Here is a 25,215-nt window from a genome sequence, read left to right as displayed (position 1 = left end):
TACACCTACGCCTCCCTGGTGTTTGTCCCGGCCGTCTGTCCGTCTGGATTTGGCACAGGGACCTAAGGACTCGGTTCCGCCTGTGGCCCTCCGTCGCCGTTTTCTTGCGCTCCTCGCCTCATTTCCGGGCTGTGAGCCTGTCTACACTGATGGTTCCCTGGTTGATGGTCGCACTGCCTACGCTTTTGCTCACGCTGCCCATGTTGAGCAACGCTCCTTGCCGGCTGGCTGCAGTATTTTTACTGCAGAGCTGGTGGCCATCTTGCGCGCTCTTGAGCATATGCGTTTCTGCTCAGGTAGGTCCATCGTCATCTGCAGTGACTCCCTGAGCAGCCTTCAGGCCATCGACTGCTGCTATCCCTCTTCTCCTTTGGTGTCCTCTATTCAGGAGTCTGTTTCCGCCATTGCCCGCTCTGGTCGTTCGGTGGTCTTGGTTTGGACGCCAGGTCATGTTGGCATCCCGGGGAACGAACGTGTTGACAGGCTGGCCAAAGGGGCGATCGACGCCCCAGCTTTGGAGATCGGCCTCACAGCTCGCGACCTGCAGCTGGTGTTGCGCCGTAAGGTGCTTGGGGTGTGGTCTGTTGAGTGGCATGGCATGACAGCCCCAAATAAACTGCGGACTGTCAAGGAGACGACCGATGTGTGGCGCTCCTCCCTGCGGTCTTCTCGCAGGGAGTCTGTTATCCTGTGTCGGCTCCGCATCGGCCATACATACCTGACGCACGGCCATCTTTTGCGTCAGGAGGATCCCCCCCTTGTGTCGGTGTGGGTCCCGGCTGACGGTCGCCCACGCTTTATTGGAGTGTCCCCGACTGCGCACCCTTCGGCAGTCTTTTAATCTCCCGGGCACCTTGCCTTTTATTTTATGCGACGATGCCTCCGTGGCTGACAGTGTTTTACATTTTATCCGTGCTAGTCCTTTTTATGGTTCCATTTAGAGTGGTCCTGCACCTTTCCCTTTGTGTGTCTCTTGTCCTCGAGTCTCTCATATTTGGTTGCAGATTTTAGTGTGTAGTCGGTTGGTTGACTCTTTCCCTTCTTTGTTGTTGTGGTCAGTCAACCTGTCTCCGGTCATCTTCTTTTGTTCTGTTTCCTTTTGTCTGGTGTCTTCATGTCTGTAGTGTTCGTTACCGCATTTGTGTTCTTTTAGGGCCTGGGGGGGAGTCTCCTTCCCCTTGGGGTTTTACCTGCTTCGTGCATTTCTGTCTCGCCTTTTTTTTTTTAGAATGGGGGACTGATGACCTTAGCTGTTTAGTCCCCCTTAAACATCCCAACAACCAGCACCATTACAGAGCCTCCACCAGCTTGAACAGTCCTCTGCTGACATGCAGGGTCTGTGGATTCATGAGGTTGTTTGCTTACCCATACACGTCCGTCTGCTCAATACAATTTGAAACGAGGCTTGTCCGACCAGGCAACATTTTTCCAGTCATCAGCAGTCGAATGTCTGTGCTGACGAGCCCAAGCAAGGCATAAAGCTTTGTCCCATGCAGCCATCAAGGGTACGCATGTGGGCTTTCAGTTCTGAAAGCCCATATCAGTGATGTTTCATTGAAAGGTTCACATGCTGACATTTGTTGATGGCCCAGCATTGAAACATGTAGCAATTTGCGGAAGGGTTGCACTTCTATCACGTTGAAAGATTTTCTTCAGTCGTCATTGGTCCCATTCTTGCAGGCTCTTTTTGCAGCCCCAGCGATGTCGGAGATTTAAAGTTTTACTGGATTCCTGATATTTATGGTACACTCGTGAAACGGTCGTATGGGAAAATCCCCACTTTTTCGCTACCTCAGAGATGCTGTGTCCCATTGCTCATGCACCAGCCATAACACCACATTCAGACTCTCAAGTCTTCATCACCTGCCATTGTAGCAGCAGTAACCAATCTAACAACTGCACCAGACACTTGTTGTCTTATATATCTGTTGCCAACCGCAGCACTTTAGTCTGCCAGTTTATATATCTCTGTATTTGAATACGTATGCCTATACCAGTTTCTTTGGCACTTCAATGTACTTCCATCCTTCAACTCTCATTACTCAATCCCATTTGGTATATTTATCCTGTCTACTCGCCTCATTGGCTCTTGTCTGTGTGGTTGGAATGTCCATTTTTTCCCTCTGCCTTGTCAACTATATTCTAATGTAATTTTTTTTTTTAATGGCTCTTCTGTTCTTCCCATTTGATTCAATTTCTTTTATACTCCTCTCTAGCGTCCTTGCCATTTAGGCTTAACTATTGTCTCTGTGGTAACTGTTAGGTAAAAACTTAATTTTTTACTGTCACTTCCTTAAAATAGCTTATATGTGTTATAGTGACTTATCAGTTGTGTCCCAGTTTATTGCCCCATTGTTACACTTACTTACTTACTTACTGACTGGCATTACAGACCTTGTAAAACCTTGGCCTCCTTTGTCACCTGCCTCTATTCTTCACTGTCCATCATTTTTCTTTTCCAATTCCTGACTCCCATTGCTCCTCCATACCTTCAAGCCACCTTTTCCTGGGTTTTTTCTCCTTCTCCATTTGGGCTTCTCTATAAACACTTTATTAACAGTTTGAGTTTCTGGCATTCTCTGTACATGTCCAGCCCATCTTATTCTTCCTTACTTGATTTTCATTACAATATTCATCTGTCCAAAAAGTGTCTGTAGTTCTGTGTTTGTCCTTATTTCCAACTTCGTTCCTCTCCCACTGCCATAAATATCTTTCTCAAAATCTTCATTTTTCCATCTCAGTAACCAGCCTTCCTCCCTTGTGGTCACCACCCAGCTTTCTGATCCATACATTCTGCAAGAAGCAACAACATTGGTTTCCACTAGCTATCCTTTCTCAAATTTCTTCTGGTGTTATCATCTTCTGGTATTATCAGGCCTAGGTATTCCACTCTTTGGTACTCTTTCCCATTTATTTTTATTGCAGTGTCTCCTCTGTTCCCACTAGGATCTCTTATCATCGTATTCTTTGTTTTACCTATATCCGTTTCCATTCTGGACTTCTACACTGCTCCTTCCAATGCATCATCATTACCCTACAAGGCTCTGATATTCCTTGCAATTAATGGGATGTCATCAGCATATACCACCACCTCTGCCTGCTGGTTAAGTATTATTCCTCCTAGCTTTGTTGGCATTTGCCAAATTACCTTCTCTAGCACTAAGTTAAAGAGGAGCACGGAGATCACAATTTCCTGCTGCAGCCCCCTCCCCACAAGGAATTCTACTGACAACTCTTGCACTATTCTAATCTTGCAAACTGTTGCTTTCATTGTCATTCAGTCAACTTCCCTAATTTTAGTGGGATTCTAAAATCCTTCATAGTTTATAGAATCTCATCCCTGTCTAGGCTGTCATATGTTTGTTTAAAGTAAACGTGCAACTGATGCAGCTGCTTGTCATTCATAAATATTCTCTCACACTCATCTGAATAAAAATAGCTGGTCTGTTGTGGATCTATTTTTCCTAAATCCAGCCTGATAATCTCCCAGTATCATTTCCATCTGGTATCATAGCTGAGAAGCTAAAATCTTACTAAACACCCTACATGTTGTATCTAAGAAAGTAATCCCATGGTAAGTACTGCACTCTGCCCAGTCATCTTTCTTATGTAATGGGCAGCTTATTCCCATGCTCCATTCCTTAGGAATTTCTTCCTTTATCCATATTTCCTTTATTAATTTACTACCAGCTGCCTCCTCCTTTCCCCCATGTTTTAATAATTTGGCCTCTATGTTGTGTTCTCCTGCTGCTTAGTTATTCTTTAAGTTTTTAATTGCATTCTTCACTTCCTCTAATTCTGATGGTTTGGCTTCCTGCTTCTTCGCATTTGCCTCTAATTCCAATTCTGAGTTCAGTTCCTCCTCTTGTTCATTCAAGGTTTCCTCTCTCTCTCTCTCTCTCTCTCTCTCTCTCTCTCTCTCTCTCTCTCTCTTGCTCTCTGTTCGCTGACCCTGTTCCATGAAGTAACTCAGCAAAATACTCTTGCCAACTTCCCGAACTTCGCTTTTATCTCCAATGAGGTTTCCACCCTTATCCTTTTAAGACTGCTCTCAGTTGGAACCCTCTCTTCATTGCTCTAGATCTTTCATAGAATTTTCATTTCTATTTATTGTCCCTCATTTAGTCCAACTACTCTATCTTCCTACTCTCATACTTCCTTTCCTTCACCCTAAAGAATGTATCTTCTCTTTTGCCCTTCTGTCTATAGTCTTCTACTACTGGTGTTGTCCTCTCCTCTCCCCCCCCCTCTCTCTTGGACTGTCAGTGAGCATTCCTCATCAAGCCATTTCACTGCTCTTTGTTATTCTGCCCTCTCCAGTACTTCTTCTGTGGCTATATTGGTGGCTGTTTTTGCTGTCCTCCATATAGTTTCCAAATACCCGTCCATCCATGTGCTCATTCTTGTCTTCATAATCTCTTCTAATTTCTTTTTGTACTCTTCCTGCTTTTCTTTGATTTAGATTTTTTGTTTATTGTATCCCCCCCCCCCCCCCACACACACACACACACACACTCTCTTTTTGTTTCTTGCCATTCTGTAGACTCTCTATACCTGATCCGCACTAACAGTAAGTAATAATCTGTGTCTCCATCTTTCGTTGGATGCCGTGTGCCTTTTGTCATCTCCTTACCATTGACGAAGTCTGTCAGCATTAGTGTTATCATCAGTGACTTCATCCTAACTTTATTTTCCTGTTGTTTTGCTATACACTTCTTCTTCTCCAGTTTTCACTTTCAAATCCGTAAGTATTGTTTTTGCATCATGCCTTTGCACTTTGGTGATTTTGTCCTCCAGTTTGGAGTAAAATGCATCCTTCTCATCTTCATTTGATTCCTATGTTAGGTGCAGAGGCACACATCATCGTAATATTGAAAAAAATTGTCCTAACTCTTAAAGAACACAACCTGTTGCTAACTGCTTTGAAACTAATTATATTTGGCTTCATTGAGCTATGTATAAGAAAGCCAATACAATGATGGTCTGTATTCCACTCACTATCCTGCAGAATATATTTCTCCAATGTGATTGCTCCCTGTCTTTTCAATTTTATTTATTGTAGCACAGCTATTTTTATTCTATTCTTACCCATTTCCTTGCTGATTTCTCACAATTTGTTTGGTCTCTTTTAAGTTTTGTCACATTCCAGATGGGTATCATGATATCCATATTCCTTCTTGTTAACCTTTTTCTTTGCTGTGTCATCATCTTGTAATCCATATCCTTCCTAGTTCAGTGTTTGGTATCTGCAATAATATTACGAGATGGGATTGTTTGACCCACACCCAACCCTGAACCTGGAGAAGTAGGATTTTTTCCTTGGGAGTTTATTCCCCTAGAGAGGTTGGCTTCCTTTCACTTATAAAGTCTCCTTTACCCTACCTAAGACATGATTCATCTGATCCTCTTTCGAGGCTTGCTGGCTTGGGTAACACTGCCATTAGCTATGTTTCCACTGGCAGAGCCCTTGACTGGAGCATGCAAACCCTCCTGCCTGGCACTGAAGGTGCCTTCGATAAGGCTGCGTCTTGTGGTAGATGCGACACTGTTACGCGTGTGCTGTAATTTTCTACTTTGTCTTTCTCCACCTTCTTCCACTGTATCGGATTTTGTCTAGAACAAATTTTGAGTCAATTTATTGCATTTTTTTTGTATGCAACTCTGTCTTTATTACAGTATCTGCTACAGACATTGCCTTAACATGTGTTTGTATAGGACATAAAGGCCACATTTATTGTTTAGTTTTATAACATTCCTTTGGCGTAGAAAATCTCTCTCTCTCTCTCTCTCTCTCTCTCTCTCTCTCTCTCTCTCTCTCGTGTGTGTGTGTGTGTGTGTGTGTGTGTGTGTGTGTGAGAGAGAGAGAGAGAGAGATTTAACTATATATTTTCTCTTACCATTGTGTTCTTTTCTTTTGCAGTGGACGGTCTTTTATTAGGAAAGAATGATTCACCATGAAACATAGTGCATTCAAAATCATGGCTTTTTCATCTGTGCAAAGGCTTCAAGGAAACGCTCATTTATATTGCACAGTGTCTGTGCAGAGAAGCCTTGTTCACAGTGTTTGTCATTGATAGACTGCTGAAACATTAATGAACTTGTACATTATGAAAATTGGCTGGTGCTACTGCTACTGCAGCATCCCATCCCAGTTATTTGGTCACTACTCAAGGGGCAGCCTCCTCTTAAGTCGTATTCAATCTCTTGTGTCAAAAACGATAAGTTTATATCGGATAGTTCAGAATTTTGAGAACAGAAGTCAGCCTTATGGAAGAAAGAAACAAGGCGACATTTATTATCTTAGTATTGGAGTATTATGTCAATATCTGTCAGTCAATATTGTTTTATTTTATTAATTTAATTTTTCTACATCGTGTTTCATCATTTATAAACATTTTTCTTCTGTGGCTGTGTTTTTAGACACTGAACAGAAATCGAGAACAAAACATTTTGGAATAAAAATGTGAATTTAATGATTGGTACATATTGCTAGGTAGTATGCTATCATTTTATCAGTCAAGGGAGTCTGATTTCATACTTTATTTCCCTTTTTTGTTAAGCTTATTTATTGTTTAATGTGGTTTTAAGAACAGTCAAAAACATTAAGTGTGTTTCATTTTTTTGTAACAATGACCTACTAATTTTTATTGTTATATTTTGCAACTGTGAGTAGCAATGCCAGATGTCAGCTTTTTATTTTTTTTAACAGCAAATGAATGGAAGAGTATATTACTTATATTGTGAATGTGAGCCAGTATACAAATCAGTAGTGCCTTATCTGGGGACAAGATATCAGTCACAGAATATTATAATCCATAAGTATCCATACCCAGTGCTTCAATTCATGTTCCTTTCAAATATTAATAAATACTTCAGTTCGTTATTGCTGTTGACATTGCTTCACTTAAGGTTTTGAGGTTAGTGAAGAAAAAAATATGATTCCATTGCCACAGTGTGTAAGGGCCTTTCAGTTACGCATGTAAAGCAGCATTCTTGATAGCTGTATATACTTGATTACATTTGTTAGAATTCAGTTAATGCATCATATCATTTTACCTTTATTTGTGTTTAACCAGGAGTGACTACACTGTATAAACATTTATCAATACAATGGCTGCATTTTTATGACCTAATTGGTCTAGATTTTTGTTTCATACTTTCATTGACTTGTAAGAGTATGGTATAAAAGATGTAATTACAGATCAGTCTAGTGTAAATGGGGTAATGAGTCCTAGTGAGTTTGGGCAGCATTTCGAATTCACTAATTTCACTAAACTAATTTAGAAGTACTTGCAGGTGCTATCTAGCTGTTTACTGCTGCACCCAACTGATTTGTTATAAACTTTCTGTCATTGGTATACAATGCAACAATGCAATGCTCCAATTCTAAGGTAATTACAGTACTTTTATAGAACTCATTTACATTTTGCTCATGAGAGTTCCAACTTTATGCCTAATACCGTCTCAAAGCTTTGTTGTACACAGTGACAAAAGATTAGGGAACAAAGCTGATGTTAATTGTTGAATAACTTTTTTAAATCTTGTGAATATTGTAATTAAACTCAATATGATTGATTGATTATAAACATGTAAAAATAATGCAATAACAGTGCATGTGAAAGTTGTTATAGTAGTGGAACTATAAAGTGAAAACCACTACCTCAGACTGTGTGAGGAAATCTAGTATCGTGAAACACATTTGCAGTTTTTACGTCTGTGAAATATGAGACATGATTAATAGTTCCTGTGCATGGCCAGCACAGTGTTGTGAAGTGTATTGTGAGATATGATGTTCGAGGTGCCGTACATGTGTGATAATTTGATGTGGTATGCCTAGAAGTACGAAGGTTCCACAGAAAACAGATTATTATAACTTAATCTTCGTGGCGGGTTTGTTGTGATTTCAGTGATTTATTTTGGTCTGAAGCACAAGTTAAAAAAAAAAAAGATGGAGGAAGCGTTCAATGAGCTTTTATTTTAGAATTTTATATTTTTATTTCTTTAAGTAAATAACATGCCACATGTAGAAGTTCCATTTTTTGGCAGGAAAGTGATGTGATTTATTTATAACTGCTCATGTTAATATTTATAATTAAGTTATAAATTAAAAACATATCAACAGTAATTTTTCAGACGTTGTATTATAAATGATTAATGTTACTTGCACAGCTCTCTTCTGTGTCTCAAAAGATAATTTTATATTTTAAATGTCTCATTTATATTCGTTGTTTTCCTTGTTACCTTTGTTAATCAGATATTCAATTTTGAAGCGGCCAGAAAACTTACTTGCTGTACAGTTGCAGCAAGGGGAGCATATCTGGCCAGTGATACGCAAATCTTATTTTTTCTGCTGCATCGTGTTTGTCAGTGCAAACTTGGATACTTAACAGTAATTTTTCTGTACAATTCCAATTTATGTCGTTGTTTTTTATTATGATTATAAATGTAATATGCATTAAAAATAACAGAAGTTAGATTTGTTATGTAATTTACTTTTATTAATACAGACATTGTCTTCCTTAAATCCTGTTTTACTTCTTGGTAGTAGATTGAAGAAAAACCTCTCAAGACATCCAATGTCCTGCATTTTCATAATTATTTACCACTGAACATTGCAGCATTTGTATGTTCACAAAAGATTAAGACTGCCTGATAAACCAGAATTCAAATTTGAAATCAGGTTTTTGTGAGAAATACTCTACAAAGTGAGTTATTTGATCATACCTCAAAGAGTAAGTGACGTTATCAGCACGTTGTTACTCCCGCTTTGTCTCAAACTCAACACAGAGGTCAACTGTTATAGTAGTACCATTACGAAGACAAGATGATGTCTTAAGTGCAGGCAGATAATTTTAGCCCGACTCAGTCATCCTATCAAATGTTCTGTGTTGTCACTATACATATTTTCACTTAGAAAAAAATAAAAAAACTGTACTTTAATGATTTCCCAGAAAAAACACTCTGCATTCAGTGAAAAAAAAATACATTAATATTTTCATTTGTCGTATTAATGAGGAAGGAGCTTTGGAGACAGCAGGACATCACGAGAGTAATTTAAACTGCAACCACTGTGGCAATTAGAGACTGAAAAGACATCTAAGGTGAAATGAATGGTGAAGCTGTGAATTCTAGGCAGAAAGTGCAATTATACGAGGGTAGACTTTGTCAATGTTGCAGAGAGATATTGTTACTTTAAACTTAATGTCATCCTGGTAGTCATATTTAATGATGTCATTTAGGTAACATGTATAGCTGCTCAGCTCCATTTCATATTAAATTTCCTAAAAATATATGTAATATTTGTAAAAATTTGACATAGTGCTGAATAATTTCATCCATTACATTCCTAGAATAATACTGTATGCGGATAAATCAGAAAATCTGTTCCAGTGGAAGACTAGGCTGCTACTTTTTACCTCCAACTAGCTTAGCAAAAAGGGGGATAAAACAATAGTAAAGAATTACAGATCCATCTTGTTATTACCAGGTGCTTTAAAAATTGAGATCATCATGAAAAATGAAACTTATGAAAACATGTTACAGAAAAAAATCTTAGTGGCTAACAAATCAGATTTTAAACATTTGTCACACGAATTTTCTTTGACTTAAGATATACTAGAATCAAAATAAATCAGAAATTATTCCCATTGAGAATTTGTGACCAAGTTAATCACATTTGTTGTGTAAGTCATGATATTGTCTTACTAAAGTTAAATTGTTATGAAATAGTAGATACAGCAAGTTCATAGTTTTTATCTTGCCTGTACAACGGAAACAGTGTGCGCATGTTCTCGGATAGTCGCATTACAATAGGCACTCCACATTTGCAAGAATCAGGTCTGGTGTACTGCAGAGTACCATTATGAGTCATCTGTTGTATCATTCATAAAGAAATGAAGTTCCATCTACAGTGTCAAAAGATGAAAATGTTTGCCAGTGATGCATACAGGGAGGTCCATTGATCGGGACCTGGCCAAATATCTCGCGAAATAAGCACAAACGAAAATACTACAAACAACGAAACTTGTCTAGCTTGAAGGGGGAAACCAGATGGCGCTATGGTTGGCCCGCTAGATGGCGCTGCCATAGGTCAAACGGATATAGGAACCCCCATTTTTTATTACATATTTGTGTAGTACATAAAGAAATATGAATGTTTTAGTTGGACCACTTTTTTTCGCTTTGTGATAGATGGCGCTGTAATAGTTACAAACATATGAGTACGTGGTATCATGTAACATTCCGCTAGTGTGGACGGTATTTGCTTCATGATACATTACCCGTGTTAAAATGGACCATTTACCAATTGCGGAAAAGGTCGATATCGTGTTGATGTATGGCTATTTTGATCAAAATGCCCAATAGGCATTTGCTATGTATGCTGCTTGGTATCCTGTACATCACCACCCAAGTGTCCGGACCATTCATTGGATTGTTATGTTATTTAAGGAAAGAGGAAGTGTTCAGCCACATGTGATATGTCAACCATGACCTGCAACAAATGATGATGCCCAAGTAGGTGTTTTAGCTGCTGTCACGGCTAATCCGCACATCAGTAGCAGACAAATTGCGTGAGAATCGGAAATCTCAAAAACGTCGGTGTTGAGAATGCTACATCAACATCGATTGCACCCGTACCATATTTCTATGCACCAGGAATTGCATGGCGACGACTCTGAACGTCGTGTACAGTTCTGCCACTGCGCACAAGAGAAATTATGGGACGATGACAGATTTTCCGCTCGCTTTCTATTTAGCGACGAAGCGTCATTCACCAACAGTGTTGGTAAACCGGCATAATATGCACTATTGGGCAACGGAAAATCCGCAATGGCTGCGACAAGTGGAACATCAGCGACCTCGGCAGATTAATGTATGGTGCGGCATTATGAGAGGAAGGATAATTGGCCCCCATTTTATCAATGGCAATCTAAATGGTGCAATGTATGCTGATTTCCTATGTAATGTTCTACCGATGTTACTACAAGATGTTTCACTGCATGACAGAATGGCGATGTACTTCCAACATGATGGATGTCCGGCACATAGCTCGCATGCGGTTGAAGCGGTATTGAATAGCATATTTCATGACAGGTGGATTGATCGTCAAAGCACCATGCCATGGCCCACATGTTCACCGATCTGACGTCCCCGGATTTGTTTCTGTGAGGAAAGTTGAAGGATATTCGCTATTGTGATCCACCAACAACGCCTGACAGTCAGTGCATTGTCATTGTATGTGCGAACATTACGGAAGGCGAACTATTCGCTGTTGAGAGGAATGTTGTTACACATATTGCCAAATGCATTGAGGTTGACAGACATCATTTTGAGCATTATTGCATTAATGTGGTATTTACAGGTAATCACGCTGTAACAGCATGCGTTCTCAGAAATGATAAGTTAACAACATGTATCACATTGGAACAACCGAAATAAAATGTTCAAACTTACCTACGTTCTGTATTTTAATTTAAAAGACCTGCCAACTGTTCGTCTAAAATTGTGAGCTATATGTTTGTGACTATTACAGCACCATCTATCACAAAACGAAAACAGTAGTCCAACTAAAACATTCATATTTCTTTACGTACTACAAGAATATGTAGTAAAAAAATGCATTCGATATCCATTTGTGACCTATGGCAGCGTCATCTAGCGGGCCAACCATAGCGCCATCTGGTTTCCCCCTTCAAGGTAGACAAGTTTCGTTCTTGGTAGCTTTTTCATTTGATGCTTATTTCATGAGATATTTGGCCTGGTCATGATCAATGGACCACCCTGTATATAAGAATAAAAAGATTGTACCAGTTCTCTTGCTGAAAATACAGTTAATGAAATATTTGGAAACATGAGTAGGTGGTTCAACTGAAATGGATTATAATTAAATTTTGATAAGATTGTGTACATATACTGAAATACTTCGCATGGAACTCCACAAGCTATAAATATAATCTATTCAAACAATTAAATGCAAGACAGACAGTATTCAGTTTTTATGACTATAGGTCAACTGGAAAACCCATGTATAGAAATTATTAAGGTGCACAAGTTCTGCTACATTTACAGTAAATATAATTACAACTATATGTGATTTTGTTATTAAGATAGTTTTTTTGCATATTTATATTTTCTTATGAGTTATGGAATCATTTGTTTGAATACTTCATTTATTAGGATAAAATTTTCAGAATATGGAAGATAATGTTACTTATAGAATATGCTGCAAAGACATCTTCAGAAACTTGTTATTTTGACTACTGTTTCGCATCTACAGAGCAGCCCAAATCCTGGGGCCATGTTATGCAGATTACAGAGAACGTGCTACTGGTCAGAATAGGTTAGTGTTTTTAACTGGCATAAACAACTTAATTCCTTATAGCAACAACTCATAACAAGTGTTCAAAATGAAAAACACCACTCTTGACGAACACATTACAGTGAAGCAGAAAATTTTGCACTGCAGTCTCTCTAATATCCCGATTATCTGTTGTGCAATGAGAAAGGCAGTTGTCACCCACCAAGCCAGTTCCGCTTCCAGTTCTGTTAGGATTTTGTACAATAACAAATTAATTAACATCATTGGAGTGAGATAGCTTTTGCACTAGGCACATCACAGGAACTCTCCTTGTAATCCAATGATGACATATATGTTTATAGATGGTAATATTGAAGTGGAATGGAGCATTTTTTTGTTGAAACCACATCTTGCAGACAACGTGAGGTACAGTCACCAGCAAATGTTGCAGCACATCTTATATGAACTACAGGTAATGGGACACACCAATATCTGCGAGTTCCTGTAATGAAAATCAGTAAATTATGTGACAAAATTGCTAACCAAAGACTTACCATCAGGAGACGAAATGTTTAATGTGGACAATAGGCACTCTAAGGAGTACTACTGTCTTGGATGTTATGACTTAATGATATTGTGCTCCTCATTTACTGCTGGCTTCTGAAATTTTGAAAGCTGAGCTTTTTTCTCTGGAGTGAGTGTTGTCACATGGTATTAGGCCAACAATGCCCCAGCATTACCAGTCACATGTCCTTGGTGGGCTTCAAGCATGGAGCGCTCACGCACGGCCACAGAGTGGATAAATAATATGAATAATTTGCTGTTGTTGTTGTTGTTTTTGTTTTCAGTCTAAAGTTTGGTTTGATGCAGGTCTCCATACTACTCTATCCTGTGTGAGCCTCTTCATCACCAAATAACTACTGCAACCCACATCTTTCTAAATCTGCTGACTGTATTCTCTCTTGGTCGCCTCTCCCTCTACGATTTTTACCTCACATAATTCCCTCCAATACCAAATTGGTGATCCCTTGATGTCTCAGAATGTGTCTTGTCAACTGATTCCTTCTTTTGGACAAGTTGTGCCACAAATTTCTTGTCTCCCCAATTCTCTTCAGTGCTTCCTGATTAGTTACATGATCGACCCGCTTACCTTCAGCACTCTTCTGTAGCACCACATTTCAAAAGCTTCTGTTCTCTTTTTGTGTAAACTGTATACTGTCCATGTTACACTTCCATACATGGCACACTTCTGACAAATACCCCCAGAAAAGACTTCCTAACACTTGATGTTGACAAATTTCCGTCTTCAGAAACACTTTTCTTTCCATTGTCAGTCTACATTTTATATTCTCTCTACTCTGGCCATCATCAGTTATTTTGCTGCCCAAATAGCAGAATTCATCTACTACTTTAAGTGTCTTATTTCATAATCTCATTCCCTTAGCATCACATCATTTAATTTGGCTACATTCCATTGTCCTCATTTTGTTTTTGTTGATGTTCATCCTTTCAAGACACTGTCCACTCAGTTCAGCTGCTCTTCCAAGTCCTTTGCTGTCTCTGACAGAACTACAATGTCCTTGGGAAACCGCAATGTTTTTATTTCTTCTCCCTAAACTTTAATTCCTATTCGAAAGTTTTCTTTGGTTTCCTTTACTGCTTTTTCAATTTGCGTGTTCCATTGCTCCCTGTATCTTACCCCTGCTACCTTCAGAATTTTAAACAGAGAATTCTAGTCGACATTTTCAAAAGTTTTCTTAAAGTCTGCAAGTACTATAAATGTAGATTAACCTTTTCTTAAGATACGTTGTAGGGTCAGTACCGCCTCACATGTTCCTACGTTTCTCCAGAATCCAAAATGATTTTCCCTGAAGTCGGCTTCTACCAGTTTTTCCACTCTTCTGTAAAGAATTTGTGTTAATATGTTGCAACTATGACTTCAGTAATTTGCACACTTGTCAGCAACTGATTTATTTGGAATTGGAGTTGTTATATTCTTCTTGAAGTCTGAGGGTACATCCTGCACACCATGAGGAAGAGTTGTCATTGCTGGCTCTCCCAAGGCTGTCAGTAGTTCTGACGGAATATCGTCTACCCTTGGGGCCTTTTTTTTACTTAGATCTTTCAGGGCTCTGTCAAATTCTCCTCACAGTATCATACCACCCATCTCACCATCAACGTCCACTTCCGTTTGTATAAGATTGCTTTCAAGTTCATCTCCCCTGTATAGGCACTCTGTATACTCCTTCCATCTTTCAGCTTTACCTTCTTTGCTTAGGATTGGTTTAGCATCTGAGCTCTTGATATTGGTGCAGTATGTAAAAAATGAACCAATTTAATAAGCTGGTTAGGAGATACAGGTAACTGAATATCAGCAGAAGTGTGCACTATGCTGGACCCAATTTATACAAGTTTTTGAGGCCATTGTCATAGGTGGCTGGCTGGTCAGTTAAGACAGACAGCCTCACATATAGTGTAGAAGCTGATCTAGTATTTTGCAGCCTCATCTCCTGAACCAATCACAGCCCTCTGGTTTGGAGCCAATAGGATTGTTTATATGGGAGGCTCTCACACCGTGACAGTCTTACATTTTGACGTCCCGGGCTCCGCTTTTTGGTGGAGAATTGGACTCCCCTTAATATATGACGTGTGCAGTACACACAGAAAGTGGCTACTAGGGTTTCAGAGTGCACATGTAGGTTTTGTAGGAGAGAGGATCCCTTCTCACATCTGACGAAAAATAATGTATTGACTTATAAATGGTAATAAGGTCCACACAGCTCTTGGAACAAAAGCTGGCTGAAGTGAAGTGAAGGGCAGTGATATCCGTAATTACAATTAGATTATGTATCACAAAAATGTTGAACCCCAGTGGCGAGAGTGTGTTTAATGGATATAAATAATTTAATAATATGTAGTGAAGTTAGTAACGATTCTGAATCCAAAATAATTTGTTTGGAGTTAGATGTTAGACAAGGTCAGTAGAGTAATCAGGTGCTTTTATTGGCACCCTGTCGCAGGAGATGAAGGGAAAGAAGGATGTGCCTAACATTTCTGATCATTAGAGGGGAGTCTCCTACATGGTATTATTTTGAATGTGTTATGTGAAAATTACCTTGAGCAATCACTGAGAGAACAACTTGTGAGGGTACTGTCTTAGATTTCACAGTTCCAGGGAGGTCTGAACTTTTTCATTCATGTAACAAAGGGCAGTGATTTGATAATGAAAGGCCACTTACAGCATCACTGATCATAAGTTGTCAACAATAATGTTAAGATAAGTAGAAAGAACTTCTATTTAGTACAACTAGAAACAGAGTTCCATTTACTTGAGCAATTAACATCAAAAATTTTTCGTCAGAACTGTAAAAGCTAAGTGCAAATAGACCACAATCGAGAGTACAGTACAATACACAAAGTTGTGAATGGTGTGAAAGAACCACCCTCTTAGACAGTTACTCTGAAAGGAAAGAACTCTTACCCCAGGTTTAAATGCAAACAAAGCCTAGCTGACAAACAAAAGTGAAACGAGCACAAAGAGAACCATGCAAAAGCATTCAACAAAATCAAAGGCAAATCTCTGCCTACTGATGTAACAAAACATTCTAAGACGTCAGTGAATGGATGAAAGCCATCCAGTAATACAATGGCCATACTCGAACGGAAGTGGAAGATAACACAAAGAAGGCTGAAATACTACATATCTTTCCCCAAAAATATTTCATGGATGAAGGTCGTACTACAGTTACTCTTTTCAGTTAACACATGAAATCCAAAATTACATAACAGAATAAGTGTCTTTATGGCAGGATAACAACTAAAAGTGTTTAACAGATGAAAGGCAACCTATTTAATTGTGCAGAGAGAGTGAAGGAACTTTTCTCCTCTTCTAGCAGCATTCTATCATTGGTTGTTGGAAGAACAAAGTGTTCCAAGTGATTGTAAAATGTGCATGTCATTTGCAGATTCAAGAAGGGTTGTCAAGGAAATGCATACAAGTATAGGCAATGTCAGTCTTTGAAACGAACTTAATGCTTAAACATGACATTCCTTGAGACTGATAACCTCCTCTATAGGAATCAGCACAATACCGTAAACTATGATCTTGTAAAAGCAAGGTCACTTTGCTCATCCTCAAGACCCAAAAGGATGTAGGCACCTGTGCCCGGGTCGATGTCACAGTCCTTGACTTTCAGAAGGTGTTTAACATAGTTATGCACAGTCACCTGCTAAATAAAATACAGGCTTACAGGATATCAAACCAGGTTTGTGACTAGATGATTAGCAAATATAACGCCACATGCCATTCTTGATAGAGAGCAAGTTACACACACACAATGTAGTGATAACATCACATGCTTCTTGGGGTTGTTCATACATATCGAAAAGTCACAATGTGACAAAATTGTAGTGAAATACAAAACACAGAAGAAGTAGAGTAGCACATTTTGTTATGGTTTGATTTTACAAGCACAAAAGCATCAAAGAAAAGCGCAGTCATTGTCACTGGCAGACATTATCAGAAAGACATTGTACTTGATGGAGTGGTTTACTGTTAAAATTCTGGAGACTATGTTCGTATAAGGTTAATCAACATATTGCTTCACCCTACATATGTCTCAGGAAAAGACCACAGTTCATATGCTGGCTCTCAACAGGTGTTCTTCCCACGCAATGAAATGTGGCAAGACAATTCATGGCTCTTGCATCACAATAATGCACCAGCACATTCATCCCTGTTGGTGTGTGACTACTGCACAAAAAACAAAAGCACTGTGCTGCATCATCCTCTGTACTCTCCAGACCTAGCTCCTGTGGACTCTTCTTTATTTCCACATTGAAAGAATGAGGATTTGCAACAATAGATGAGATTTAAAAAATTCACAGATGGGGCTTCATGCGATCCAGTAAGAGGTGTGCCAAGACTGTTTCTGGAAGTGGAAATAGCATTGGCAGCAGTGTATCAATTGTGGACGATAGTATTTCGAAGGAGACCATGCAGAGTAAGTAAAAGGCAAGCGTAGAAAAATTTTGTGGACAAAGTTTTGGAATTTTTTGAACGGACCTCATACATGTAATCAAACTCTATGGTAAAATTTTGCAAAAGTCATGCTTCCCACACAGTTTTATGAAATTTGTGTGTAGGTGCATCAAGGTTTTCAGTTGAGTGACCATCATAATTTTATACAGCTTACCCCAAAACCATTCAGCAGTCTTGTATTCCCTAATACAAAGTAATGACTTGGCATCAAGTGACAGAATTATCCGTTTCCTTGCTTCTGCTTTAGCCTTGGTCTATTCAGCAAGATTGGTGTCATGATTTTGTTCACTTTCTTCTGGCTTAACCAGCTCACCATTTACAATGCCAAAGATTTCATCACACTCTAAAATAGTTCTCAATACGATTCTCCGAGTCCCTCAGTTTTCTTTGCCAGAGAATTTTTCAATTTGCTGTCTTTTGTTGGCACAATTTTACACATTTGACTGTCAGTATGTTTCTCTCCTTTGCCCACTGTGGTTGTATTAAGGAGAACAACCTCTCAACACAACCATTATGGACTGCCACTTCAAAGAAAAAATGTGCAATTTCAACTGATTCACTAAACTGTTCTTCACTAATAGACAACTCAATGTACTTGCACCATTTCTTCTGGCTTGGTTCAGATTTCCCATCACAAGTGGCTGGGATTTCTTCTTTAAACTTGAAAACTGATCAAAACACTTTTCATCATAAATTTCAATATTTTTACTGAACAAAGATTGAAAGATTCTTCCACATAAGTCCACAATGATGTAATTCAATAACTGAAGTAGAAAGTGTATAAATTGTTGACAAAATGTGATTAAAACCAAAATCAAAAGACCCAAATTCCCAAAACTAAAAATAAAAAAATATGGACATTTGCGAAAAATGTAAAATGTATGCAGATGCTACATTAAAAGTTGAAAATTCATATACATCCACACAAAAACAGATGAATGATAACTTTTGATGTATAAACACATTAAAATTTGATGTAGCATGATGGGCAATGTTGGAGTTACTTATGTAGCTTTGTGTTTCCTTGCAAAAGTTGTGTGACTTTTCAGCAGCAGTATATATCATTGGTACACGCAGTTGCTGAATTTCTGTCTTGTGTATTCCTCTTGCTGTTTTATAAATATAATCAATAACATAACTCTAGCCTTGGCTACGATGTGCAAAAAAGAAGTGCATGTAAGGGACAACAGTTGAGAAATGTAAAAGTTTAGATTAGCGAGTCTTGCTGCTTTAGGCCTAACCCTGTCCTGCAGTTGTAGCTAAGTGGAGGCAGCAGTCACTAAGCAATGACTGTATTAACTACATCTCACAAAGTTTGATCAGTAGGTCTATAATCACTGTTCCATAGTCTATGCCACTCTGCTTCAGATAACTTTATCTGTGCTGTGTCACATTGTCTTCTTTAGAACAGCCTGAATCTTCTGAGGTGTATCGGTTACTGTCTTTTATGGATTACACTCTCAATCATTCTCTTTGAAGTTTAATGTAAGGAAAGAAAAAGAAAAAATAATTTTACAGTACTTAGGATACAGACAACTTGCTCAATATTTCTGTGCTACCTTCTTGCAGCCTCTGATCCTGTTCCTGATTTTGGCACACAGATCAGATAGCTTCATGCTTCAATCTAGGTGTGCATGTGTAAATCTCATCTAGAAGGTATATGCAACAAAAATATCTATGGCTCGAAAACTTGAGACTGCAGATTACTTGTATGTGTACCTGTGCACCACAATCAGTTATCCACAGACGAGTAACTGCCTCTCTTCATTTTTTGTTTTTGTTGTCGGGTTCTTGTAATCTGTAATTGAATGCATGTTTAGGTAACAGACTAAGAACTTGAACTAACAACCATCACATGGCCAACATTTTGGGACTTTCCATTCTTTTTGGTACTGATATGTTTTGTTTTAGAAATTTCTCCGCTATAGCTATATAGTGCTGGTTGAAAATATTTCACATTTGCGAATCGGTCACTTCTTTGCCTTCCCTTGTCAGTGCTATATTTGTATCTTTCAAGTCATATGGTTCTTTTCTGTTTTCATTTATATAGTTCCAGACTGTTTTAGAGATGTTGGAAGAAGATTGTATTTCAGATTTTTTGTGACTGGCCTTTGCTTCTCGTATCATCCCAGTGTATGCTTTCTTCCTACGCTTGTAAGCCTCATGACTGACCTGACCTTTCCCTTTTTGATATGTTTCAAAGAGTTCAATCAGTTCATCTCTTGCTTTTTTAATTTCTGTGGTGAACAATTTTTTTTTTTTTTTTTTTTTTTTTTTTTTTTTTTTTTTTTTTTTTTTTTTTTTTTTTTTTTTTTTACCCCTAATATTTCGGCATATTTTAGGACAAACTGTATCTATGTGGTGTCTTAATATGCCACAGAAAGAGTTCCAGTTCTTTTGTACACTGTCCTCTTTGTACATATCATCCTATCTTTCTACCTGTAGCAAAAATTTCAGCGTTCTCAGATTTCTTAGGCTGGTTAGTCTAAATTCAGCCCTAAATTTTCCTCAGTTTTTATGTGATCTGGCAGTTCAATTGTTTGTCCAAAATGGTCAGCAACAACAGCATTTATAACTTGAACTTTTTGTCTCTCTGTAGGTACATTTGACAGAACATGTTCTATCAATGTGCTAGATGTTTCTGTATGTCTTGTTGGATTTGTTACATGAAACCAGAGATTGTATGTCCTTACAATGTCTTAAAAATTTCTTGTGTAGTCACTGACTTTAAGCATATCTATATTTAGGTCACCAGTTGTTATTACAAAAGTATATTGCTTCGCGACTTTATGCAGTAGCACATCAGTTTCCAGTAAAAATATTTCACTGCATGAGCTAGGTGTTTGGTATATTCCTATTACAAGCCATTTTCCCCCCATTAACTTTATTTGTATTGCTGCTGATTCAAAGCAAAATTTTGTACAGTTTGTGATCTTCTGTGGAGTGCAATCTGTTACTTTGCTGTCTACATATATTGCTATTCCCCCACTTTTATGTACAGTTCTGCAGTAATATGCTACATTTTAAATCCCATTAGATTGAACATCTTTATTTCATTCTCTTCTAAATAATGCTCTGCACTTCAGCAGCTAATAACACTTGTAATTTTTTGGATGCCTATTGAAAATTTTGATGCAGTATTTTCAAATTGAATTTCTTTGAATCTATTGCTCTATTTGTTATACTGGTTTTTCCCTACCTCTGGGTATAAAAAATTTTGGTCCTTTTTTGAGGGCTTCCTGTTTTTGGTGCCTCTTAAAATGGGTCCAGGTGCTGCTGCTGCTGCTGTCAGAAGATACTGCTCTGTATTGCTGAGGCACGCAAGCTTCCCTACCAATGGCAAGGTATGTGGTTCATGGGAGGAATGGTAACACAATAATCTCCAGTTTCAGCACAAATTTTAAGAACACACTTATCTGTAACTGTTTTTCGGTATAAGGAAAAACTCAAAAAGCCTTCTCAGGCATTCGTGAGGTGAAGGATACGATAATTTTTAGGCAAAACTTTATAACATATGAGCTTTTTCTTATGGAAGATAAAATCTTAAAATCTCAAGATCAAGTTGTCTGCCAACCATGTTTAGAGCAAATCTTGACATTGGTTTTAGGTGGGAGAGCATTGTGGTATTTCTTTTGCAATTAGAGCTAAGTAATGAGGACACATTGTGTCTGCATAAATTGCCACCAGTTAATGTTCCCACGACAAGACATATTACAACATATAAAATATAGGGAAAACCCTATACTGCAATCTATGAAAAGTTTCATTTGCGTAGCATTGTTTAAGATGGTGGCGAGTGAAAGTCATTCATGTACTGATGTCTCAATAACTTTAAAACGCGATAGTGGTATGTGTAAAATCTGTGTAAAGAAAGTGAAAAGAGGTATACGGTGCGTTGACTGCAAGGGCTGTTATCACGGCAAATGTGTAAAATTGGACCTGAAATATATAAACGACGAACATGAGTGTACATGCTGTCAGTGCCTAGTAAGTGCCGCGAAAAACAAAGTAATGTACACGCTAATCTCAAAAAAAGAAACTTTAAGTGTATTAACAGACAATCTGGAGACAATCAGTTAAAAATACAATGAACTTGAGAGGAAGTATCAAGAGCTGGAAGTGAAATATAATGCACTCTTTCGGAAACACCGTATGTCACAAGAAAATGTTACTGTTACCAGTTATTCCACTCAGAAAACGTGGTGTATGCCGAGCAAAACGTGCAAACAATTTCAGCACATATGTACGGCCACAGTGATAGCACTGACAAACAAATTTTCAGCACTAGATGCTATGATAATAAAACCAGAATTGGAAATGCTCCCGAAAAATTCAACACTGAGGCAATCGTAAAGATATGGGACTCTAATGTAGGAAGTCCAAGTGAACGCAGAAGATCTAAGAATCGTGGTAGATCGCCGTCAGTGACATCGTCACAAGGCAGCATATCAGGGGCGCGCAGTGATGACTGTCTTGAATACCAAGAAATGGAAAGGGAAAAGGGCAGAAGATCACCTAAGACTAGAGAAAGAGAAAATCACAATAGGAGGGAAGATCTAGATAACACAGGTATGTTGGACATCCTTGCTTACCTAAAAGCAATGGGAAGTGAAATGGGAAATAAAATTCAAAAGGTCAGCTCTGGATTGGGAGATAAAATAAAAAAGGAGAATGATGAAGTACGCTCTGAAATGGGAAGTAAAATTCAAAATGTTTGTGTCGAAATTCAGTTGATAAAACATGAAACGAGGGAAGTGAAAAATGAGGTAGTGACACTCTGAACAAAACTAGAACGAGGGATTGCGGAGGTCAGAAGAACCGCAAACGAGGTGCGATTACTAGCGAGGGGTGCAAAGCAGATTGCTCTTGAAACATTAGAGAAGACAGAAAAATCAACAAAGATAGGTGAGGTGCATTAACGAAGTTGCAGAGGCACTTGAAACAAGTAGAAACAGCTGCAAAAGACAGAAATTGCACCAAATAAGGCATTGACCGCAGAGCTCTCACAATTTAAACAAAACAGAGAGAGCAAAATTAAACAATTATCTCAGGAAGTCAGGTTGCAACATACTCAAAACTCCCATCTCAGAAAAGAAATAGTAGGTGATTTGGAAATAACAGAAACAGACAGAGCTAGTTCAAACTCAGCACGATCATGTCCAAGCCCAGACGATACTAGAATGTGCTCGAATGTAAGAGTTGCTCGTCAACTTCAGACTGAAAGTGTATCTGCAGAGCAATGAAATATCACTAGAGATATGGCGCGATTGGGTCACAGATTGCGAATATGGAGAACGGCAGTGAGATATTTCATATGCATAATTGTTACCCGATAATGCACACCATGGGACATTTTTCCAGTGATGAAAACCTGATAGGGAGTAGAAGAGAGGATGCCCAAAGTAACAATAGACCAGAAACATTAGCGCCAAGTGAGGAAGTGGTAGGTCGAGCGGGAAGAAATTTTCAGTTTTAAGCATTTTATCTCTGTACGAAAATTCCAGCATTACAAAGATGAGGGTAATGTTTTTACACCCAAAAACATTCATTGGGCAACTTGATTTATCATTACCTCCACACTGGCCTCTGATGTACCAACTGGACTTCGAATGTTCACATATCAAGAGAACATCTACCGAATGCATGCAGAACATTGCAAAAATGTGCATGTCATACGAAGAGCTTCTTGATGCATTTTTAAACAAATACTGGTCCAAGGAGACACAGGGCAGGATCGAATAGGAAATAATGATGAGCAGAGACTTGGAGAGTTCAGGACTCCGTAGTCCGGTGAAGTATTTCGAAAACTTGACCAAGAAAAATCAGTATTTGGATGACTCATCCACACCAGCTGAGATCATAAGACTGTGTTACTTGAAGTTGCCAATTTCGTACCAGCAAACGCTCATCTACCGATGTGGGAGTGATGTAGAAGGATTCAATGGTATCCTAAGAGAGTTGGAGTTTGCTTTCAACGAGCAGCAAGTGCGAGAAAAACATATGCAGAGAGACTTGCAAAGTGAAAGAAGGGAGAGCAATGGAGGGAATAATAGTGGCCACAATTGGCAAACCAATGTAAATCGGCTGCCTCACTAAAACATGGATGATAGATATCATAGTGGGAACAATGTACAGTGGGAGAACTATGGCAGAGAATATAGGCAACAAAATGAATGCAGATGGAAGCCACAAAATAATGGCACATCATGGGGTGACAATAGGGAAACTCGTCATAGGTCTGACCCAGGATGGGGTGGAATGAATAACAACAGGAATCAGGAACAATCAATAATAATAATAAAAATATTATAGAATATGAGGAAATGAGGGAGATATTACTTGATGAAAAGGAAACGCTACCCAAACAGGAAATCTATTCGGTGGTAAAAGTACAAATTGGAGGAATTATGGGTACTGCTGTAATAGATAGTGGAAGTGAACTCTTAGCTATTTCAGATAGGCTGTTCCCTAAATGCAAGGATTCAGTTAATCCACCGATGCTCACAGTACAAAAAACAAAGATACAAGGTGCATTAGTTGGGATGGGTATAGAAATATCGCAACAAACGCATCTAGATTTTGAATGCCAAGGACACCAGATAATTGCAAATCTGTTCATAATACCGAAACTAACAGCTGATACAATAATTGGTGTAGATTTTCTTTCAGTGCAAAAAGCTATCATTGATCTACAAACAGGGGAGTTAACATTAGGGAAAGAGAATAAAATAAAAATCAGATTTGATGAGACAGCAATAAAAGCTCAAATTCCAGCGAGCTGTTTAAAACTGCAATTCACAGATCAACATACAGTTCAGAGGGAAGAGTGTAGAAAAAATAATGAGAACAGAGCAGAGTTCAAGTCAGAATGTGAACAGATTTATGAAATTAACAGTAAGATTGATTCAAAACTCGGGAATCTGGAAAACATAGGTAATATGGATAGACGAGGGTTGGGGCTTGCACTAAAAAATAACGCAGAGATCTTCTTACGTAAAACCGGATGCATTAAGGGGTATCAATATAAGTTTGAAGTAAAGAAACATAGACTATTTCGGGTACCTCCTTATGCCATCTCTTGGTCATACCGGGAAAGGGTTCTCGATGAGTTACGAAGAATGGAGGAGGAAGGCGTAATTGAGGCCGCGAGATCTGAGTATAACAGTCCACTACACATAGTATACAAAAGGGACGGTGGAATTCAACTGGTGTTAGACTACGCCAAATAAATACCATTATTGTGCCAGAGACGGATCACCATGAAAGGCTTGAGGAGCTCCTTCAAAGATTTCATGGGGTTTCAGTGTTTTCTTCACTTTATTTGCAATCGAGCTTTTGGCAGATAGAGCTTGATCCTGACTGCTGAAAATACATGGCCTTTATTGCCTTCATATGGTGTTTTCAATTTAAAAGGCTCCCTTTTGGATTGAATATATCTTCAGCTGCATTTATCAGGGGTTTTAGCAAAAGATTGAATGAAGAATTAAAAGAGAAGATCACGTGCTATTTAGACAATAGATTGATAGCAGAAAATACCTGGGAGAGACATAACAAACTCTTAGAGGAAGTGTTAAGCAGCTTGAAAAGGTATGAGGTGACTGCAAATATTGATAAGTATTGTTTTGGGAGCAGAAGGGTTAGCTTTCTGGGACACGTGGTAACAGGAGAAGGGATTAGTCCTGACCCAGAGAGGATGGCAGCAATTGCAAAGTTTGCCACTCCTACAACCAGAAAACAACTGAGAGGGTTTCTAGAGATAATAAATTTTTATAAAAAGTTTATCTAAGTGGAAACATTATCAAGTCCCCAACTCTGCCAATTGACGGGAAAAGGAACAATCTGGGGGTGGGATGAGTGTGCAGACCGAGAATTCAAT

General features: G+C 38.6%; 1 protein-coding gene across 1 annotated transcript in view; it reads left to right on the top strand.

The window, feature by feature from the left end:
- Positions 1 to 8,524, top strand: part of LOC124776666 (probable actin-related protein 2/3 complex subunit 2) — a 54,757-nt gene extending 46,233 nt beyond the window's left edge. The window contains exon 7 of the mRNA XM_047251767.1: positions 5,921 to 8,524. Coding sequence (XP_047107723.1) covers positions 5,921 to 5,948 — 28 coding nt within the window. The 3' untranslated portion in view covers positions 5,949 to 8,524. The remainder of the gene's footprint in view (positions 1 to 5,920) is intronic.
- The last annotated feature ends 16,691 nt before the right edge of the window (positions 8,525 to 25,215 follow it).

The sequence above is a fragment of the Schistocerca piceifrons genome, chromosome 2, assembly GCF_021461385.2.
Source record: "Schistocerca piceifrons isolate TAMUIC-IGC-003096 chromosome 2, iqSchPice1.1, whole genome shotgun sequence".
Taxonomy (NCBI): domain Eukaryota; kingdom Metazoa; phylum Arthropoda; class Insecta; order Orthoptera; family Acrididae; genus Schistocerca; species Schistocerca piceifrons.
Note: the sequence above shows the minus strand (reverse complement) of the source record. Positions and strands in the feature narration are given on the sequence as shown.